Source organism: Sminthopsis crassicaudata, chromosome 1, assembly GCF_048593235.1.
Source record: "Sminthopsis crassicaudata isolate SCR6 chromosome 1, ASM4859323v1, whole genome shotgun sequence".
NCBI classification, from domain to species: Eukaryota; Metazoa; Chordata; class Mammalia; order Dasyuromorphia; family Dasyuridae; genus Sminthopsis; species Sminthopsis crassicaudata.
In genome coordinates, this window is record NC_133617.1 from 449,079,162 (window position 1) to 449,096,181 (window position 17,020).

The 17,020-nt window shown below is 33.0% G+C and overlaps 1 protein-coding gene across 1 annotated transcript in view; it reads right to left on the minus strand.

Moving 5' to 3' along the window:
* PIP5K1B (phosphatidylinositol-4-phosphate 5-kinase type 1 beta) overlaps positions 1 to 17,020 on the minus strand; it is a 338,341-nt gene that overhangs the window by 68,842 nt on the left and 252,479 nt on the right. Inside the window, exons 8-11 of the mRNA XM_074280732.1 lie at positions 10,480 to 10,691; positions 7,968 to 8,051; positions 7,802 to 7,850; positions 5,627 to 5,711 (exon numbers count right to left, since the gene is read on the minus strand). Coding sequence (XP_074136833.1) covers positions 5,627 to 5,711; positions 7,802 to 7,850; positions 7,968 to 8,051; positions 10,480 to 10,691 — 430 coding nt within the window. The remainder of the gene's footprint in view (positions 1 to 5,626; positions 5,712 to 7,801; positions 7,851 to 7,967; positions 8,052 to 10,479; positions 10,692 to 17,020) is intronic.

The window sequence follows — 17,020 nt, forward strand, 5'->3', positions numbered from 1 at the left end:
TGTTCCACATTATCCCCTCCTTCCCTCCACCTCCTTCCCTCCACCTCTTCCCCTAGATGGCAGGTAGTCCAATACATGTTAAATATGTTAAAATATATGTATTGGGACAGCTAGTGGTGCAGTGGATAGAGCACCAGCCCTGAGTTCAAATGTGGCCTCAGACACTTAACATTTCCTAACTGTGTGGCCCTGGGTGAGTCACTTAACCACAATTGCCTCAAGGGGAAAAAAAAAAAAAATATATATATATATATATATATATATATATATATATATATATATGCATTAACTTTGTTCTGTAACAATTCATACATTTTTCCCATTTTTTCTTCTGAATCCTCATATTCATCATTTCTTAAGGGACAATAATATGCTTTTATTCATAAACCACAGTTTGCACAGCCATTTCTCAAGTGATTTGCACCCTCTTTGTTTTCAGTTCTGTATTACTACAAAACATATTGTGGCTTATATGGGGGCCTTGATTTCTAGCTCTAACCTCCTTAAGCTTGTGTTCTGTAGTGAGATCTTTGTATCAAAGGGTATAAAGTTTGATTTGATTGAAATTTTCATTCTATGTAACTTTTTTTTGAAGCTAAAATCTTCATTTCCATATATATGGAAAAATATATAGTTACATAAGCATTTCTCTTCAATACATTATACTTCAATTACCCCACTTGGTAATATGTTTATATACACATATATTTTATATTATGGATTCCTTATATGCTTTTCAATCATCTGGCTCTGTTTTTTATTTTCTAGACTTTGCTTTCTTGCTCTAAATTTTCCTCAATGTCTGGGGCTGCCTTATCCTGGAACATCCTTCCTTCATACTAGCCTATCTTTTCTATTGATGAGCTCCTCTGAGGACTTCCATTTTGGAGTAACTTTCATTATCCTTGTGACACTAATTTTGATTTAACTGATTATAACTTGTGATATCTACATAGCTTTTTTTTTTAAAAATTATTTTATTTGAAAAACAGAGTAAAAAAAATACAGAAATACAGAAAAGGAATACAAAAGGATTCAAAATATATAACAACAAATGACCAGATCAAGACATTGTTTTCATGAATGTCCATTTTTCTTTACGTTCTTGTAAATTGTTCTTAACTTTGTCACTCTCTTTTGAGCTACCATATTGTTGATGTGAATCTTAAACATATAGTATACATTTTATACATTAAAAACATCATAAACAATTTGATCACATTTAAATAGTTTGTCCATATTGAATTCTATAAAATTGATTTTTCATCTTGGCTCTTATGTATTTAATTTTCTATTGAGTTTGGGTTTGGTTGATAGAAAGTCCTGAAAATCTACAAACTTGTTGAATGTCCATTTTTTTTCTCATTCAAAATTACAGAAAATTTTGCTAGATATGATGGTGGTCATCGGTGGATTTTTCTTATTTCTACTTCCCCTTCATGTGCTTTCACTCCAGGACAATTTATTTGGATTATTTCCTGCATTGTTGTGTCAAGGTTCTCCTTTTATTAACAGCTTTTCTAGTAGTCCAATTATTCTTAATTTTTTCTTCTTGATCTAGTCTCCAGATCTGTCATTTTCCTTATAAAATGTTTCACATTCTGTTTTATTTTCTCATTCTTTATAATCTTTTTTGTTATTTCTTCTTCTCTCATAGCTTTATTAGCTTTTCCTTGCTTGATTTTCATTTTTAAAGCATTATTTTCATCTTTCAGACTTTGTACTTCCTTTTCTAGTTGGTTAACTTTTTTTCATAATCTTGTTTTTCTTGGATGGTTTTTTTAAAAAAAGTTTTTCCTCAACGTCTCTCATTTGACTTTCAAATTCTTTTTTTGAGTTCTTTTATAAATTCTCTTTGACCATTTCATATTACTCTTTAGAGCAGAAGCTTTTTTTTTTTTATTTCAGTATCTCCCTCTGAAGATGAATCCTGGTCTTCCCTATTCTCATAACATGTTTCAATAGTGGGGTTTTTTCTTCTTTGTTGATTCTTTTTTTTTTTTTTTTTTTTTAAATGAGGTATTAGTATAAACGCCTATAAGCACTGTGGGGTGGGGGAATGGTACCTCAAGCTTTCCTTCAGCTCTTCTCTCTGACTAGGAACCCCAAACCAAGAGCTATACCATCCTCAAGTGACTGTAGTCAACAGCGTTCCTGCCCCACTGCCTCTGCACTGACCAGGTGCTGGTTCTTTCTCACCTAGGGTCCAGTCTCAGCAGCACTGTTGGGCCTAATGTTCCTAATTAGTAAAGGTTCACTCAGTCATCCTAGATTCAGATCCCAACTCAACAGTCTGGGAAGTGAAAGTCTTTTCCTTGCCGGAGGAGGCTCCAGCCACACCTAGCTAGCCTGAGAGGTTCTCACTTGACATTTTTCAAGAGTTAGCCTGTGGTGTTTGCACTACAGACAGGTTAATCTGTAGCCAGGGTCTTATTTCAGATCTTCACTTGTATTAGGAGGATCCCAGTTCTGCCCTAAGTCTTGATTTTTCACCAGTCTATGTTCCTTCTGAGGTGCAAATTCATTCTATTTATGGGGGAAATCGGGAGAGCCTGAAATTTAGCAACCTATTCCGCCATCTTCCCAGAATCCTCCCCTCTATATAACTTTTTAAAGAATTGCTTTTTTTGGGGGTAGAGCATTTGATTGTTGTCATAAACATCTGTCTAATGGATTGCTAAGTTCAGATGGTGAAGAATGTCAAGTTCTCATGACCCCAGTGGTCATATAAACCTGGCTCAGGAATTTTCAGAACATGTCAATATCCAATCTCACAATAATACTATTTAACTTAAACCAAATTACTTTAAGCTCCTGCTCTCCTTCAGTGACTTCCCATAGAAGTGGAGTCTCCTTGGTCTATGCTGAGTCGATTTTGTGAAAAACATAATTCACTTCTGATCTTTACCTCCTTAATAATGTTGAACTTCAAAAATGTGTTGGAGAAATGAATTGACAAAAAAGTACTCAAACTATCATCTAGTGAACTGCATTGGATCCTATCTATGAATTCACCTGGCAAAAAGTCCTGTGCAAAAAATATCCAGACTGGATCACACTGTATTTATAGTCATTCTTCATTTTGGCATGATTTTGTTTAGTACTTAATATTTTAAGATAATTTCCCTGGAGGAGATGAATAAAGAAAGGAAGTTGAAGCTTCTTTAAGCTTCATCTATATGTCTTCTGTAGAAGTTTTCACAAAGGACAACCTGATAATCATTTCATTTAGAACAATTGTTATTTAGTCTTGTACCCTCACCACTCAGATTATGCTGTCCACTGAGTTTCTTCAAAAAATCAATTTGTAAGAGCTTAAATGAGGGAGTACTCTGGGGTATACAAAGTGAGAAAGGAGATCAGTTTTCTAGTTTAGAGAAGAAAAAAAAAAAGCTTGAAAGTCTCTTAAGTAATCTTAATTCAAAATCCTTATTGCAAAATATAGAAATGTATAAACTGTGAACATAGAATACATTGTGATCAGCTGAGAGTCATCCTTTCCCTTCCTCATTATGGCAAATTTTAAGTTGACAGGGCTCATCTTTCAATTTGTCTTTTCTAAAAAATAATACAACCCACATTTATATGTTGTTTTGTTTATATATATATATATATATATATATTTTTTTTTTTTTTTTGCTGGTATAGCTAAGTTAGTAATAATGGTTGCTTCTGGCTACCCTGTTGCAGGGTAGGGTACCAAGAATGTAATAATAATAATAAAAAGCTTTTAGTGTTTTAAAGTTAGCAAATCTCTTTACAACTGTTTTATCAGTAAACTAAGGTAGACAGTGATTAAGAGACTTGCTCAGGGTCATACAGCTAGTAAGTATCTGAGGCTGAATTTCAACTCTTCCTGTGTGTGAGTATATATGTATGGATGTATAACCTCTAAGAAGACAGACCATAACAAATAATAGCATTATCTACAATGATCTTCCTGACTTTAGGTCTAGCACTCTATTCTCAACTGAACTTGGCCCAGTCAAGTTTTCTAACTTTTTGGTTTCTGATCTAGAATTAATCTCCTGATCTGACTCTTTGCTTGTGTACTTGATTTTCCTGATTATTTCATCCTTTTGGGATTTTGGTGTTGCTAATATCAATCCAGTCTGGCTTTTGGGTTATATTTGCTCATCTTTACATTTGAACTCTACCTCTACATGCCAGGCAGAGATTTTCCTAATCACTTAAATGAATTTGCTCACTTGGATAATATAGGGATTTACAGCTAAACATTATTTATAAATATATATTATACTTATTTTACAGATAAGGGAAACTGAGGTTTAAGGAAACTGGAACTTGTCTAAGGTGATAATGCTATTGTTTTAGATTGTCTTCTTAAAGGCTATACATCCATACATATAAAGTCCCCCCATTTGGTAATATGTTTATATACACATATATTTTATATTATGGATTCCTTTTATGCTTTTCAATCATCTGGCTCTGTTTTTTATTTTCTAGACTTTGCTTTCTTGCTCTAAATTTTCCTCAATGTCTGAGGAAATGAAAGAAACCATGCTAAAATGATTAGAAATGGAAGAAGTTTGATGAGCTTTGGAACAGAGCCCTGGCTGTTATCCTGGAACATCCTTCCTTCATACTAGCCTATCTTTTCTATTGATGAGCTCCTCTGAGGACTTTCATTTTGGAGTAACTTTCATTATCCTTGTGACACTGATTTTGATAATCTGAACTTTGAGAGGCACAGTAGAAACAAATCTTTCTGCTATATAGAATAGCTTAATTTTTTTCAGATTTGGGGAACTCTCAGAGAGTTCCCCAAACCTGAAAAAATTATCATAGAAAAGGAATTTTTTCTTGCCAGAACATGAATACAAAGTTCCTCACTGGAAAGTTCTCTATACAAATGAAATCTCAAGCTGTTCTCTAACATTGTTCATAATTATACTTGCCTTGGTCTTCCTCAATCCCATTTCTTTAAATATACACAAATTCTCTAATTTGACTTATAAATGTGGTATATTTATTCCCTTCCTGAACATCTTATACTTAAAAATTCCTCTGTTAAAATTAACAAATTCCGTAATCTTCCAATCTAGCACTTCCAAGGTTTCAAAATATAATGGTTAGCTAGGATCATATCAGCTTTCTCAAAAAGTGAGATAATAAGGAAGTAGCTGTGTAAAATAAGTGATATTAGTTGAAAGAAAATAGAGACAAAGAGACTAATTAGTGGGAAGGTAGGAGAACAAGTTAAAAACTGGTAGCCTATTCTGCTGGTGTAGGAAAAGGCAAGGCAAGGGATAAAAGGGAAGAAGGACAAATGGATTTCTACTAATGGTTGTAAAGGGCTAGAACTGAGCAGATGCACTTAAAATATCGAATCCCTTGACTATGACCCCAAAAGACCAAGAATAAAGACTTTTGCTTATCCTGACTCTGGTTGATTCTAAGATATCCAGGTGACTAACACAGTCACAATACCTGGTATGTGATTAACTTTTTTCATTCACTCTATTCATTATTCATTCATAACAAAGACTAACAAAGACATTGTTACATTCGTAACAAAGCCCTAAAGATGTCTTCTTCAGTTTTTTAGGGCAATGTTAATAAAAACAATAAAATGCTAATAAAATACTAATCAGATGCTTACCTTGAGTTTTTTTGAAAACTCTGGAATCCATGAACTTTAAAAACCTATCTGCATAAAAACTTGGTCTGTGAACTGAAACAGTATCCTGGAAAGACAAGATAGATATTGCATAATTACTTGTCAGGTAATTCAGTTCCATTCTAAGGACAATCTAAGCACAGAAATATATTAAAAAAAAAGGCATGTGGGAAGAATCTTGAGAAAATTGTGATAACTATGTTTTCCATGATCCATGTTTCTGTCTACAAGGCTTGTCTAGTAAGCCAAGGAAAGCAATAAATCAAATATTGCCTATGACAGTTTACATTATTCCTAGATTTTGTTTGAAGATGATTTTATACATTCTGCCAAGGGATAGAAAGAAAAAATAAATGTCCTTGCACAAGAGGGCTTCTATTGCTTAATAGAGAACAAGTTTAATTGTTATTCATAATAGAAAAAAACTTAAGAGGGTAGATGTTACCTTTTGAAGGAAGAGTCTCATTTATGCATAAAAATAAAATATCAAACTTTATCATCACAAGCAATATCAGTGAAAGACAATTCTAGTTAGAAATCAACTGGATTTGAAATTGAGGGAAAATAAATGTTACTCAAACAATAAAAATCCTAATTCCATAGTTACATGACTTATTTGGGTTTAAATTTATCTGTACAACTCATTTGAGATAAGGGAAGATGGGTTCATAAGTCACTGTAGTCAATGATTAAACATTTCATTGTAATAATAGTTGACTTTGCCTCACATCTATCTACACTTGTGTGATAAGACATGATTAGCATGGTCTCTCTAGCAATTATGCTATGTCTAGCTTTTCTGTGGTAGAAACAGCAGATTAAAATTTGTCTTTTGTCATCCTGAGACAATTTATTTATTTATTTTTAATTTAATTTTTATTTTATTTCATAATTATAACTTTTTTTTTGACAGTACATATGCATGGGTAATTTTTTACAACATTATCCCTTGCACTTACTTCTATTCAGATTTTTTCCCTTCCTCCCCCAACCCCCTCCCCCAGATGGCAGGCAGTCTTATACATGTTAAATATATTACAGTATATTCTAGATACAATATATGTGTGTAGAACTCGATTTCTTGTTGCACAGGAAGAATTGGATATCCTGAGACAATTTATATGGTAAAGAAGAAAGAGTCCTGTCCTAGGAGTCTAACACCTAAAGAGGTGTTAACTCATAGATGGATGGATTTAAGGCAGCATGGCAACATAACAGAATGAAGAGCTTGAAGTGAGGAAGACTCCTCTTCCTGAGTTCAAATTGGCCCCCAAATGGGGTAACAAAGAATAAGATATGACTGAAAAATCCTGCCAAAAAACCAGCTTGAGGAAGAATCTTCATTTCTCGCTGGCCTTCAGTTTCCTCCATAGTTAAATAAGGAAATTTGAATAGACAACATTCAAGTCTCTTTTCAGTTCTGATGTGCTATAAGTCTATAATTATCCTAAGATTCTTTACTACTAGTAATTGTTAAAGAATTAAAACAAACAAACAATGGGGCAGCTAGGTGATACAGTGCGTAGAGTACTAGCTCTGCAGTCCAGAGGACCTGAGTATCAATCTGGCTTCAGATACTTAATCCTGTTTGTTTTGTCACTTCCCCCTTTCTCCCCCCCCCAAAAAAAAAAGAATACAAAAAAAAAAAAGCACCAGATGCTCAATTTGCATGATCCCATTTTCTCTTTAACCCTCAAGATTGTGCTTAGCATAAATACTTCTGTGCTAAAAAAAAAAAAAAAAAAAAAAAAAAAAAGAATTTTGTAATAGGAAGTTTGATATGGGAAAGTAGAATGTTAACTTATGTTATTTGAAAGAATTTCATTTTTCCTATTCTTGTCTATAAATAAAATCTATTTTTTCCTTTCTCTGTTTTAGGTTTTACTGACAATATTCATCAAATAAAGGCCAGGTCCAGAGCTCAGCATTTTCAAGCCTACCATATTGAATATTGTGTATTTGACAATCTCGATTTTCTTTTGGCTATGTTGTGTAGATTTAAATCTGTGATTTACCCACTTAAAGTTTGCAGAAGCTTTCCTGTCTTCTCTCCATAGAAGCCAGTGACTCATGGTTTTAGCTCTCAGATTCTTATATAAAGTAAATTGGGAGCACAGAGTAATCAAAAAATATTAACAATATATACAAGTAGCTTACCCCATCATAAACAAGTGCTTTCCAGGAATGTTCTAATTTCTTCATTAACCTAAGCAACAAAATTTAAAAAAATATTAGAAATAATGACATTTCAGAATAGTATTTTGACTAATTTACAAATATTGCAAAGGTTTAAAATAAAAACAAAAAAACCACCTCTCCTTACCTATATGATTGGAGAATATCAATAATGCCCATAAATAATAGTAGCTTTTCTCCTTTATGACTTTTAGCTGGAATCCCTCCCATTCTGTTGATGAAAAGAGAAAATATTTCATTATGTATCATAGGCTAAAATGTTTTAAAATAATCATTATTGTTTTTTGTTTTTGGGGTTAAGTGACTTCTCCAGAGTAACATAGCTACATTTAAAATAGTTAAATGTCTGAGGCTAGATTTGAACTTAGTTCCTCCTGACTCCAGGAGTACTCTATCCACTGTGACATCTAGCTGTCCCTAAAACTATCATATGGTCTGCAACTATTGAAAGTACAATAAATTTGGTAGCCAGTTTAACAACCGCCTACTGTTTTCTCTGCTTCTAGTTTCTTCTCCTTTCAATCCCCTATTAGGTAAATACACTAAATGGATAGATCAGGTCATATCACCCTTCAACAACACTCTACTGGCTATTAAATTAAATTAAATTAAAATTCCTTATTTTTTCCTATTCTAGAGTCTTCATAATTCAGTTCCCATTAAGATCTTATTGTATCCCCTCTCATGTATACTATTTTCTATTTTGTTTGCCTTTCTATCTTGTTCAAGGTAGAACACATTGCTTTATTCATTGAAATTGCCATGAATGTTTATTAAATAGAATTTTATAACCAATCTTTTAGAATAATGAGAAATAAAGAGGATATGGTTTTTCCCTTGATCTTTTTAAAAGATGTACTGAAATTTAAGGTTGCTCCAGGGGTGATCCTGTATCTCAGTCAGTCCAGAGACTGATTCCAGTATAAATGATGTGGCCAACTATAAAGGATCATCTGGGAATGATAAATTAGATTTGTAGAATTTGTCTCTTTTCATCATCCTTCATGCTCTTTTGGCCCTCTATAGTTGACACAGTTACTACCCAACTCCTCTTATATATTATCACTTCCCTTGTTTTCTGTGGCAATTATCTTTCTCATTCTCTCTTCAGCAAGACTGAAGACTGAATTCTCATCGATCTTTTTATGTCCAACTGCATTATATCATCCTACCGCCCTCTTTATGCCTTGTTTCTCATCCTTTTTTTTAGCAATAGCACATCTACTTCTATGGATTTAATTATTTCCACACAGAACACTCAAATCTATATATCAGCTTTGATATCTCTCTGGTACTTTGAACATAGTAAAGTTTGTTCATTTAAAAATAAATAAAAGGCTAGAAAAATGATTTGGAATGTGGAGAATTTTTAATAGCTGTATATGTCTATGATCTGGTCAATAATCAAGAAATCTAGAAGCTATACAATTGAGGCCAGAGGAGACTGGTTTTTAAAATTATGACCCCCCCATGTTTAAATCATATATGTGTATAGAGGTATGCAACTGATTTCAGATCTTTACTTTGTTTCTGTTAGCAAATACATATTTTATAGATGTAAAGAAATACCAAAGTTACTATCATATCTGGCTGAGGCCAGAAACTCCATCTGCCATTTTAATATTACTAAAGAGAATCCCTAAAGTGTTGAAAATAGACTTTGAATTACAACCACAATGACTGTCAGGCTTTTAGATGATAGATAACAAATCAAAGTTATCATTTCCTACTCTCAAGTGATCTTCTTTGATGTAAATAGTTGGTACTAAAGGACAACAACAAAACTCTTCAAAGACTTTGAGTTAATTTTTAGAAATTGTATCCTTCCACACAAAAAGCAGGTTGATAACTATAACCAGGAAAGCTGTAACTCATTTATTTATTGTTAAGCTGAAAAAATTATTACTGTATTAATTTTATTTCCTAGGTGAATAAATACCAATATTTATTTACATAATCAAAATCATAAGAAATCTGTTACAGGACTAAGAATAACGAATAGCATGTTTGTCATGGTCTATGGCTTAAAAGGAGTTAACAAATATTTATTATTTCATTTTAGCCTCACAACCTTGGGAGTTATGTGCAGTTATTATAACCACTTTACAGATAAGAAAACTGAGGCAGACAGAAACTAAGTGACTTGTTCACAGTCATCTAGCTAGTAAATACCTGAGGTCAAACTGTAAATGAAGTCTTCCTGATTCCAGGTCCAGTTCTCTACCTACTATGTCCCCAGTTATATGTCTAAGAGGGATATTTGAGTTAATAATTCTTTATCCTTTAAGTATGTCAAAGATGACTTTATGGGAAATGGATTAAACTTGTTCCCCCTGCTCCCAGAAGGCACTGCTAGGAACCATGAGGAGAAATTTTAAAGAAGAAACTCAAGGCTTGATAGGAAGAAAATTTCCTTATGATCAGAGCAATTCAAAGAGGGAAGACCTTACCCAGGGAGATACCGGGTTCCTTCACTGGAGCAGTAGATTCATTGTCAAAGCAAAAGCTGGATGGCTTCCCATTGGTTGTCTGTGTGAGAATTTTTTTTTTTCAAGGTATGGGATAGATTGAGGTTTCTTTTATTTCAAACTATTACTCTCTTAATATTTAAGCATTAATGCTTAAACACTAATACTTACGTATTAGTGCTCTGGGTGATTACAGAATCTCCAGATTTCCCCGGGCCTTGGATAGATTCCATGGCTGTTGAATAGAGGACTTTTTGTATCCCAGGCCGCTTAGCATCAGGTACATTCTGTGTGCTCTCCCCTTCTTTTTCTTTTAGTGAATGATCCAATATGTGGATTCCCAGCAACAGACTATAGTCCATTATTTTGAAACTTTCTAATACCTAGGAATTAAAAAGAGTTAAATGTACAGTTATCTTTTCCACATTATGATGTTTCCCATCATGGATTCAATATATTGTGGGTTGACATAAGAAATTAAATGGGAATTTTGGGGATATTTTGTGGAAGTCAGAGATGACACACTGAAGACCAGCAGATGACACAGCACTTATGACCAAATACTTAATCCAAATTTTATAATAAGGTACTATAAATACCCCATAAAAGAAAAAGAAAAAGAAAAAAAGTTAGACTTCTCTGATAGGAAGAGAGTGCCAGTTTTATGCAGATTTTCCAGATTGTGGGGTTCCACATCTTTAATCTTTGATGTGGAAGGGATAACTATACTGTGAACTATAATTTGAGTACCTGCCATAATTAAATTCTCACAATCTAGAGGACTTTGAAATTAGAGAAGTGCTATGCTATGTATCTAAGAATACTGTTTCAGATAGCAGTCAGTCAGTTAAAGGAGATAAAATTAAAGATAAATGAAAAAAATAAATGGCACATTGAGGTTATCAAGATATCACACATGCTAAAATTTGTCTTATTAAACAATAATAACTGCAAGCTAGAAATTTATGCAAACTGAAAATAATTAATATAAAATTTCAGAGATTTTGAGCTGGAAGAGAATTCAGAGATTAGCTATTCCAACTTCATCATTTTGTAGATTGAGGCTTAGAATGGTCAAGGGATTTGCTAAAGGTCAGAAACCTTTAAAAAATTAAAACTAGGATGTGTACCCAGGTCCTTGACCCCAAATTCAGCAAGCTTCTTCCCATTTCTTTTTTTCCCTTTGTTTCCTCATCCCCAAGCCCAACAAGGATGGGTTCTTAATAAATGAACCAAAAATTAGTAGATTTCACTTGTTTCTTAAGGGCAAAGACTGAAGCCATTCAATAATAGCTTCAGGAAAAAGTTCATTCAAAATCTGGATCTGCTAGAATCAACACACATCATAAGTTGGAGAGGTCTAGCAGTTATTTTTTTCAATATTTGTTCTCAAAAATTATTTCTCTTCAACTAGGTCTTCCTCTTAATGTAACCTAAAGAAGGATGGGAGCTTAAAAATACATTATATACTCAACAGTCAGTAAAATAAAAGATTAGATGTAGTTTTTCCTGTGCTGGACAAAGTAGATAGAGCTAGGTGAAAGAGATCCTTTGATAAGTAGAAAGAATTCTGGTATCAACTAAAGGAGTCATTCTTTGCAACAGAATTCAGACATAAATAATTTCCAGTGAATGTATCCTAAGTGGATATGGGATATTTCCATTTTCATTATTCCTCCTAGATAGATTGGTCTAAAACACATTCTTTTATAGCTAACCACCTTTAAGAATTTTTTTTTTATTTTTACAATTCTTTTATTTAAAAAATAGTTCATCCTTCCCACTTGTCCTATATCCTTGAAAACCTTTCTCTGTAATAAAGAATGAAAAAATAAATAAAAAGAAATTAAAGGGACAGACAGGCAAAATTAACCAACAGAACAACAAAGCCTCAGAGTAGATGCAATGTTTTATAATCCATTGGCCTTTACCTCTATGAAAAAGTGAGATGCATTCTCTCAAATGTTCTTTGGGGAGCTGACCAAAAGATTACATTTCTTTCTCTAGAGAAGAAAGTTTTGTTTCCTGATATTCTGGTATCTTTAAAATGAACTACAAAAATATCTTTTACTATCATATTTTTATGCAAAGCTATTCAGAAATGAAAAGGGTCCAGAAAGCCATGGGAATTTTCTTCTTAGGAGAGAAGACTTTTTTTTGAAGAATGTATTTATTTAATTTTTCTCAATTATATATCTAACAGCAATTTTTAATATTTTAAAAATAATTTTTGAGATACAAATTTCTTCCAATTCTCCCTCCTTTTGTACCCTCCTTCATCATAGTATCTTTTAGTTTCCTACCATATATTAGGTCACATATTGACTCTATAGTTAATTCTCAGTTTTTTAGGGACTGATTACCTAGTTCATTAGTAATCTAGAACTCCTCACATGCTACCCATTTTTCCTTGTCAATTTCCTTTATATTCCTAACATCATTCATTCTCTGTTAAAATTATAGTAAAGAATAAGGGAGGTCTTTTAGTCACAAATCTCTCTGGACTTTAATCTATTTTCTCCTTTAGCTATCAAGTCTTCTTAAAGCACAGATCTTATCATTTTCTCCTATTCAATAAATTCCACTGACTTCCATTCTCCTCCAAGTTCAAATAAAAAATCCTCTATTTTGTGTTCAAAGTCCTTTGTAATTGGTCTCTTTCTTTCCTTTCCAGTTTTTTAAAATTTATTTTTATTTTTAATTTATGGAATAAAACAAACTTTTTCATAAAAAAGACATTTGCACATGGAACTACAAATCTATTATGTACAACTTACTATTCCTTTAAAATATACAACATGCACATTTTGTTTTTTCCTATTTTTTCTTCTTTCCCATTATTCTTCCCCAGAAATGGCTATCATTGGCCACAAATAGGTATATATTTGTAAAATTATTCTACACATATTTCTATTTATCAGTTTTATCTCCAGATGCAAGAAATGCTATCCTTCTTGCCTTGAATGCTCTCCTTCTTCATCTCTACTTTCTGTTTTTTTCTGGCTTCCCTTAAGTCCCAGGTAAAATTTCACCGTCTTTGGGAGGCTCTTCCTGATTCCTTTTATTCAGGTACTTTCCTTCTGAGATGATTTCCAATTTAGTTGACACTCCTATTGGGCTACTCCTGGTTGACTAAGATAGAATGAAAATTTGTTAGAAGCACCTGACATGAAGTCAAAGGACCCATGTTCAAATCATAACACAAACACTTATTACCTATATAACTTGAATAAAGTTCCTGAATCTCTCTGTCTTTAATTTTCTTCGAATGAAGGAAGTGTATTTATAGTCTTTCTGAGTTTTCTTTTGGTTTTTAATCTGGAAAGCATGAAATAGTTTCACTATTTGTTAGTGCTCTAGTGCAGCATTTCATGTCCATAAGTAAGAAGTTTCTGAGCATAGACCTTCCACATATGTATCTTTGTTTATAAATTATACTAGTACTATTCTACTAACATGTATTAGAAAACATATACAAAATAGAGAAAATTTTTTCCAATTAAAAATGTAGATATGATTTATTATACAAGTGCTATACTTAGTCACAAAGGAAAAAAAAAAACATTCAGGATGTTTCCATGGCACACAGCTAAACGAATTGATTTCAGATAATATAAACCTTAAAAATGGAGTTTTCTTTGTCAGGGGACAAAATAAATAAAATTTAAAAGGGTGACATAAAGATGAAATAGCTGTCAACTTTTTTATTTTACTTATTCTTGATGCATGCATCCCCACTGCATTTTGGCCTCATTGAAAATATTAATACTCACTGAGCAGTATCTTGTGGTAGAAAGTTTGCTCTCTAAGGGTGAGTCTTTCTAAAGAATAGTTATAAAGTGACTGGGAAGTAAGATGTGGGCAGGCAGGGATGGAAATTTTGCTAACTGTAACTGCACAGTTGATGTTGAAGTTGTTCAGATCCCTGTTAGGTTATGACTTTCTGAGAATCACAAGTTAAGTTCAAATAGGGATCAAAGATTTCCCAGAAGTGAGATGAATTAAAATAAAGGGGCTTTGAGGGGATAATTGATGTTTTAGAAACAACCTTATAACTAGCTAATGTGGGCAGGGTGGAAAGAAGTCCCAGCTCTCTATCTTCTCCATTAGTTGATCACATATTCTTTGGGGTTATGTTTTAGTCCCCTTATTCCTTTGTAAACCTTTGTTCTCTGCAAGGAAGTTTAGCAAGGAAGAAGATTGAAACTTTTTGAGAAAGTAAGCTTTTAAAAGCTATGACCAAGAGTTTTCCAATGGTTTAAAAGAAATGGTTCTTTATCATCTGGGGAAAAATTATTTGTCTATGCAACCATTTCAAGACTCTTTAAATTTTAAACTAAAGAACAATAGTAAAGAGAAGAAAAACAATGAGGTGACTTGAAGATAATATGACACAAACATAATATAGGTTAGACTTATTTACTTCTTATGGAGGTTTAAGGAGAAATCTAATAATAGAGATCAAAGTTTCATTATATATATAAGGCTTTATAAAACAACAGCAACAAATTCAAATGTCTATAGTGATAGGACTAGATGATTAACTTTTGGGTGGATATAGATATTGGAATAAAGATCTAGGTGATGGTTTAGGATATGGGAGATCCAAATATAATATTAATAACTGCTGTTCACATACAAAGCTCTTTCCTCATAAAAATTTTTGTGGAATTTTAAAGGGCTTATCATCTTTATTTTATAAATGAGGAATTGGGTCTCAATGATATTAAATGGTTTCCCCAAGGACACACAGTTAGTGTTACTTGTAGGACTTGAATCCAGATTTAGTTACTTCATTTCCAGAGTTTGTTCTATTCCACTTAGGTGGTACAATGGATAAAGTATTGCCTAGATCCAGGAAAACCTAAGTTCAAATCCAGCCTTAGACAAGATTCTGAAGATCACTTGGCAGGATAAGATACCAGACTCTGAGATCCTTTCTAAAACTAAACTGCCAAGCATTCAAACTATTGTAGAGAACACAATTCAGTTGGACTGGCTACATTGCTCAAATACCAAATATACACTTGCCACAGGGCAAGTGCTCACATGGTGATCAGAAAAAATGGTACAAGGATCTACTCAAGATCTCTCTTAAAAACTTTAGAATTGATTGCCCCACATGGGAGATACTAGTCCAGGACCACCCAGCATGGCATGCCCTCACCAAAAAAGCAAACAAAACAAAACAAAACAAAAAAACCAGAATTGAAGTAGCTTGGAAGAAATGCAAGATCCCAAATGTTTATCAGTTCTATTTGTTACCAATCTGTGGTAGAGCAGTCCAAACTTGTATTGGTCTGATCAGTCACAGTTGGACATACTGTAATTCAACTCTAACATAGTGATGCCATTTGGGTCCTCTTTGAGAATGAAGGATAATAATAACCCTAGGCAAGTCATTTAAGCTCAAATCTTTCACCTAATACAGAGATCATAATAGCATCTATTTCTTAGTTTGGTTGTTAGGGTCAAATTAGATAATATTTCTAAAGGACTTAATATGAGTAGCACATGGGTTAGCTAGGTAGCACAGTGGGTAGAGCACTGGCTCTGAAGTCAGGAGGAACTGAGTTCAAATACGATCTCAGTCACTTAATACTTCCTAACTATGTGACCCTAGGCAACTCACTTAACCTCAATTGCCTTAGGGGGAAAAATATATATATGTATACATACATACATACATACATATATATATATATATATATGACTAGCACATTCAGACTACTATGACACAAAGCATAAATGTTTCTTTCATACCATTCCATTTCTATTCCATAGATTAAGGATAGTTCTCTTTCCATGTGCAAATTAAGATGAAGAGAAAGCATCAAGAATAAAGCATTTAGCTCTATAACCTAGGTGAAGTATGTTCACAATGTTTATGGAATATAACAATACTTTCATTCTTTAAAAACTATTTGCCATAAATGTGGGTCTCATTTTGAGAGAAAAAAACCGATGAAATCCAATCTATGATTGGTTGTTTCCCCATTCATTCTTTAGGCTTAGATTATTTAGTTTCCAATTAATTTTTGGTCTATTTACCCCTAGCTTTTTATTGCATGTGATTTTTATTGCATCATGATCTGAAAAAATGCATTTACTATTCCTGTCTTTCTTCATTTGAGTTTGAGGTCTGTATGCCCTAATATATAGGCAGTTTTTAACATAGGTTCCACAAACTGCTGAGAAAAATGTGCTCCTTTCAGTCTCCATTCAATTTTCTCTAAAGAGCTATCATACCTAGCTTTTCTAAAATTCTATTTACCTCATTAACTTCTTTCTTATTTATTTTGTGGTTCAATTTATCTAGTTCTGAGAGAGCAAGTTATAAAGTTTTGCTGTCTATTTCTTCTTGCACCTCTCTTATCTTCTCCTTTAGGAATTTAGATGCTATATTACTATACAACTTTATCATCTGTGGTACCCTTTAGCAAGATCCTTATCTCTTTTAATTAGATCTATTTTTGCTTTTGCTTGATCTAAGATCAGTATCGCTACCCCTGCTTTTTTTTTTTTTTTTAACTACACCTGAAGCATAATAGATTCTACTCCAGTCTTTTACCTTTTACTGCAGATGTATCACTCTGCTTTAATATGTTTCTTGTAAACAACATATTGTAGGATTATGGCTTTTAATCCAGTTTGCAATCCACTTCCATTTTATGGGAGAGTTTATCCCATTCACATTCACAGTTAAAATGAC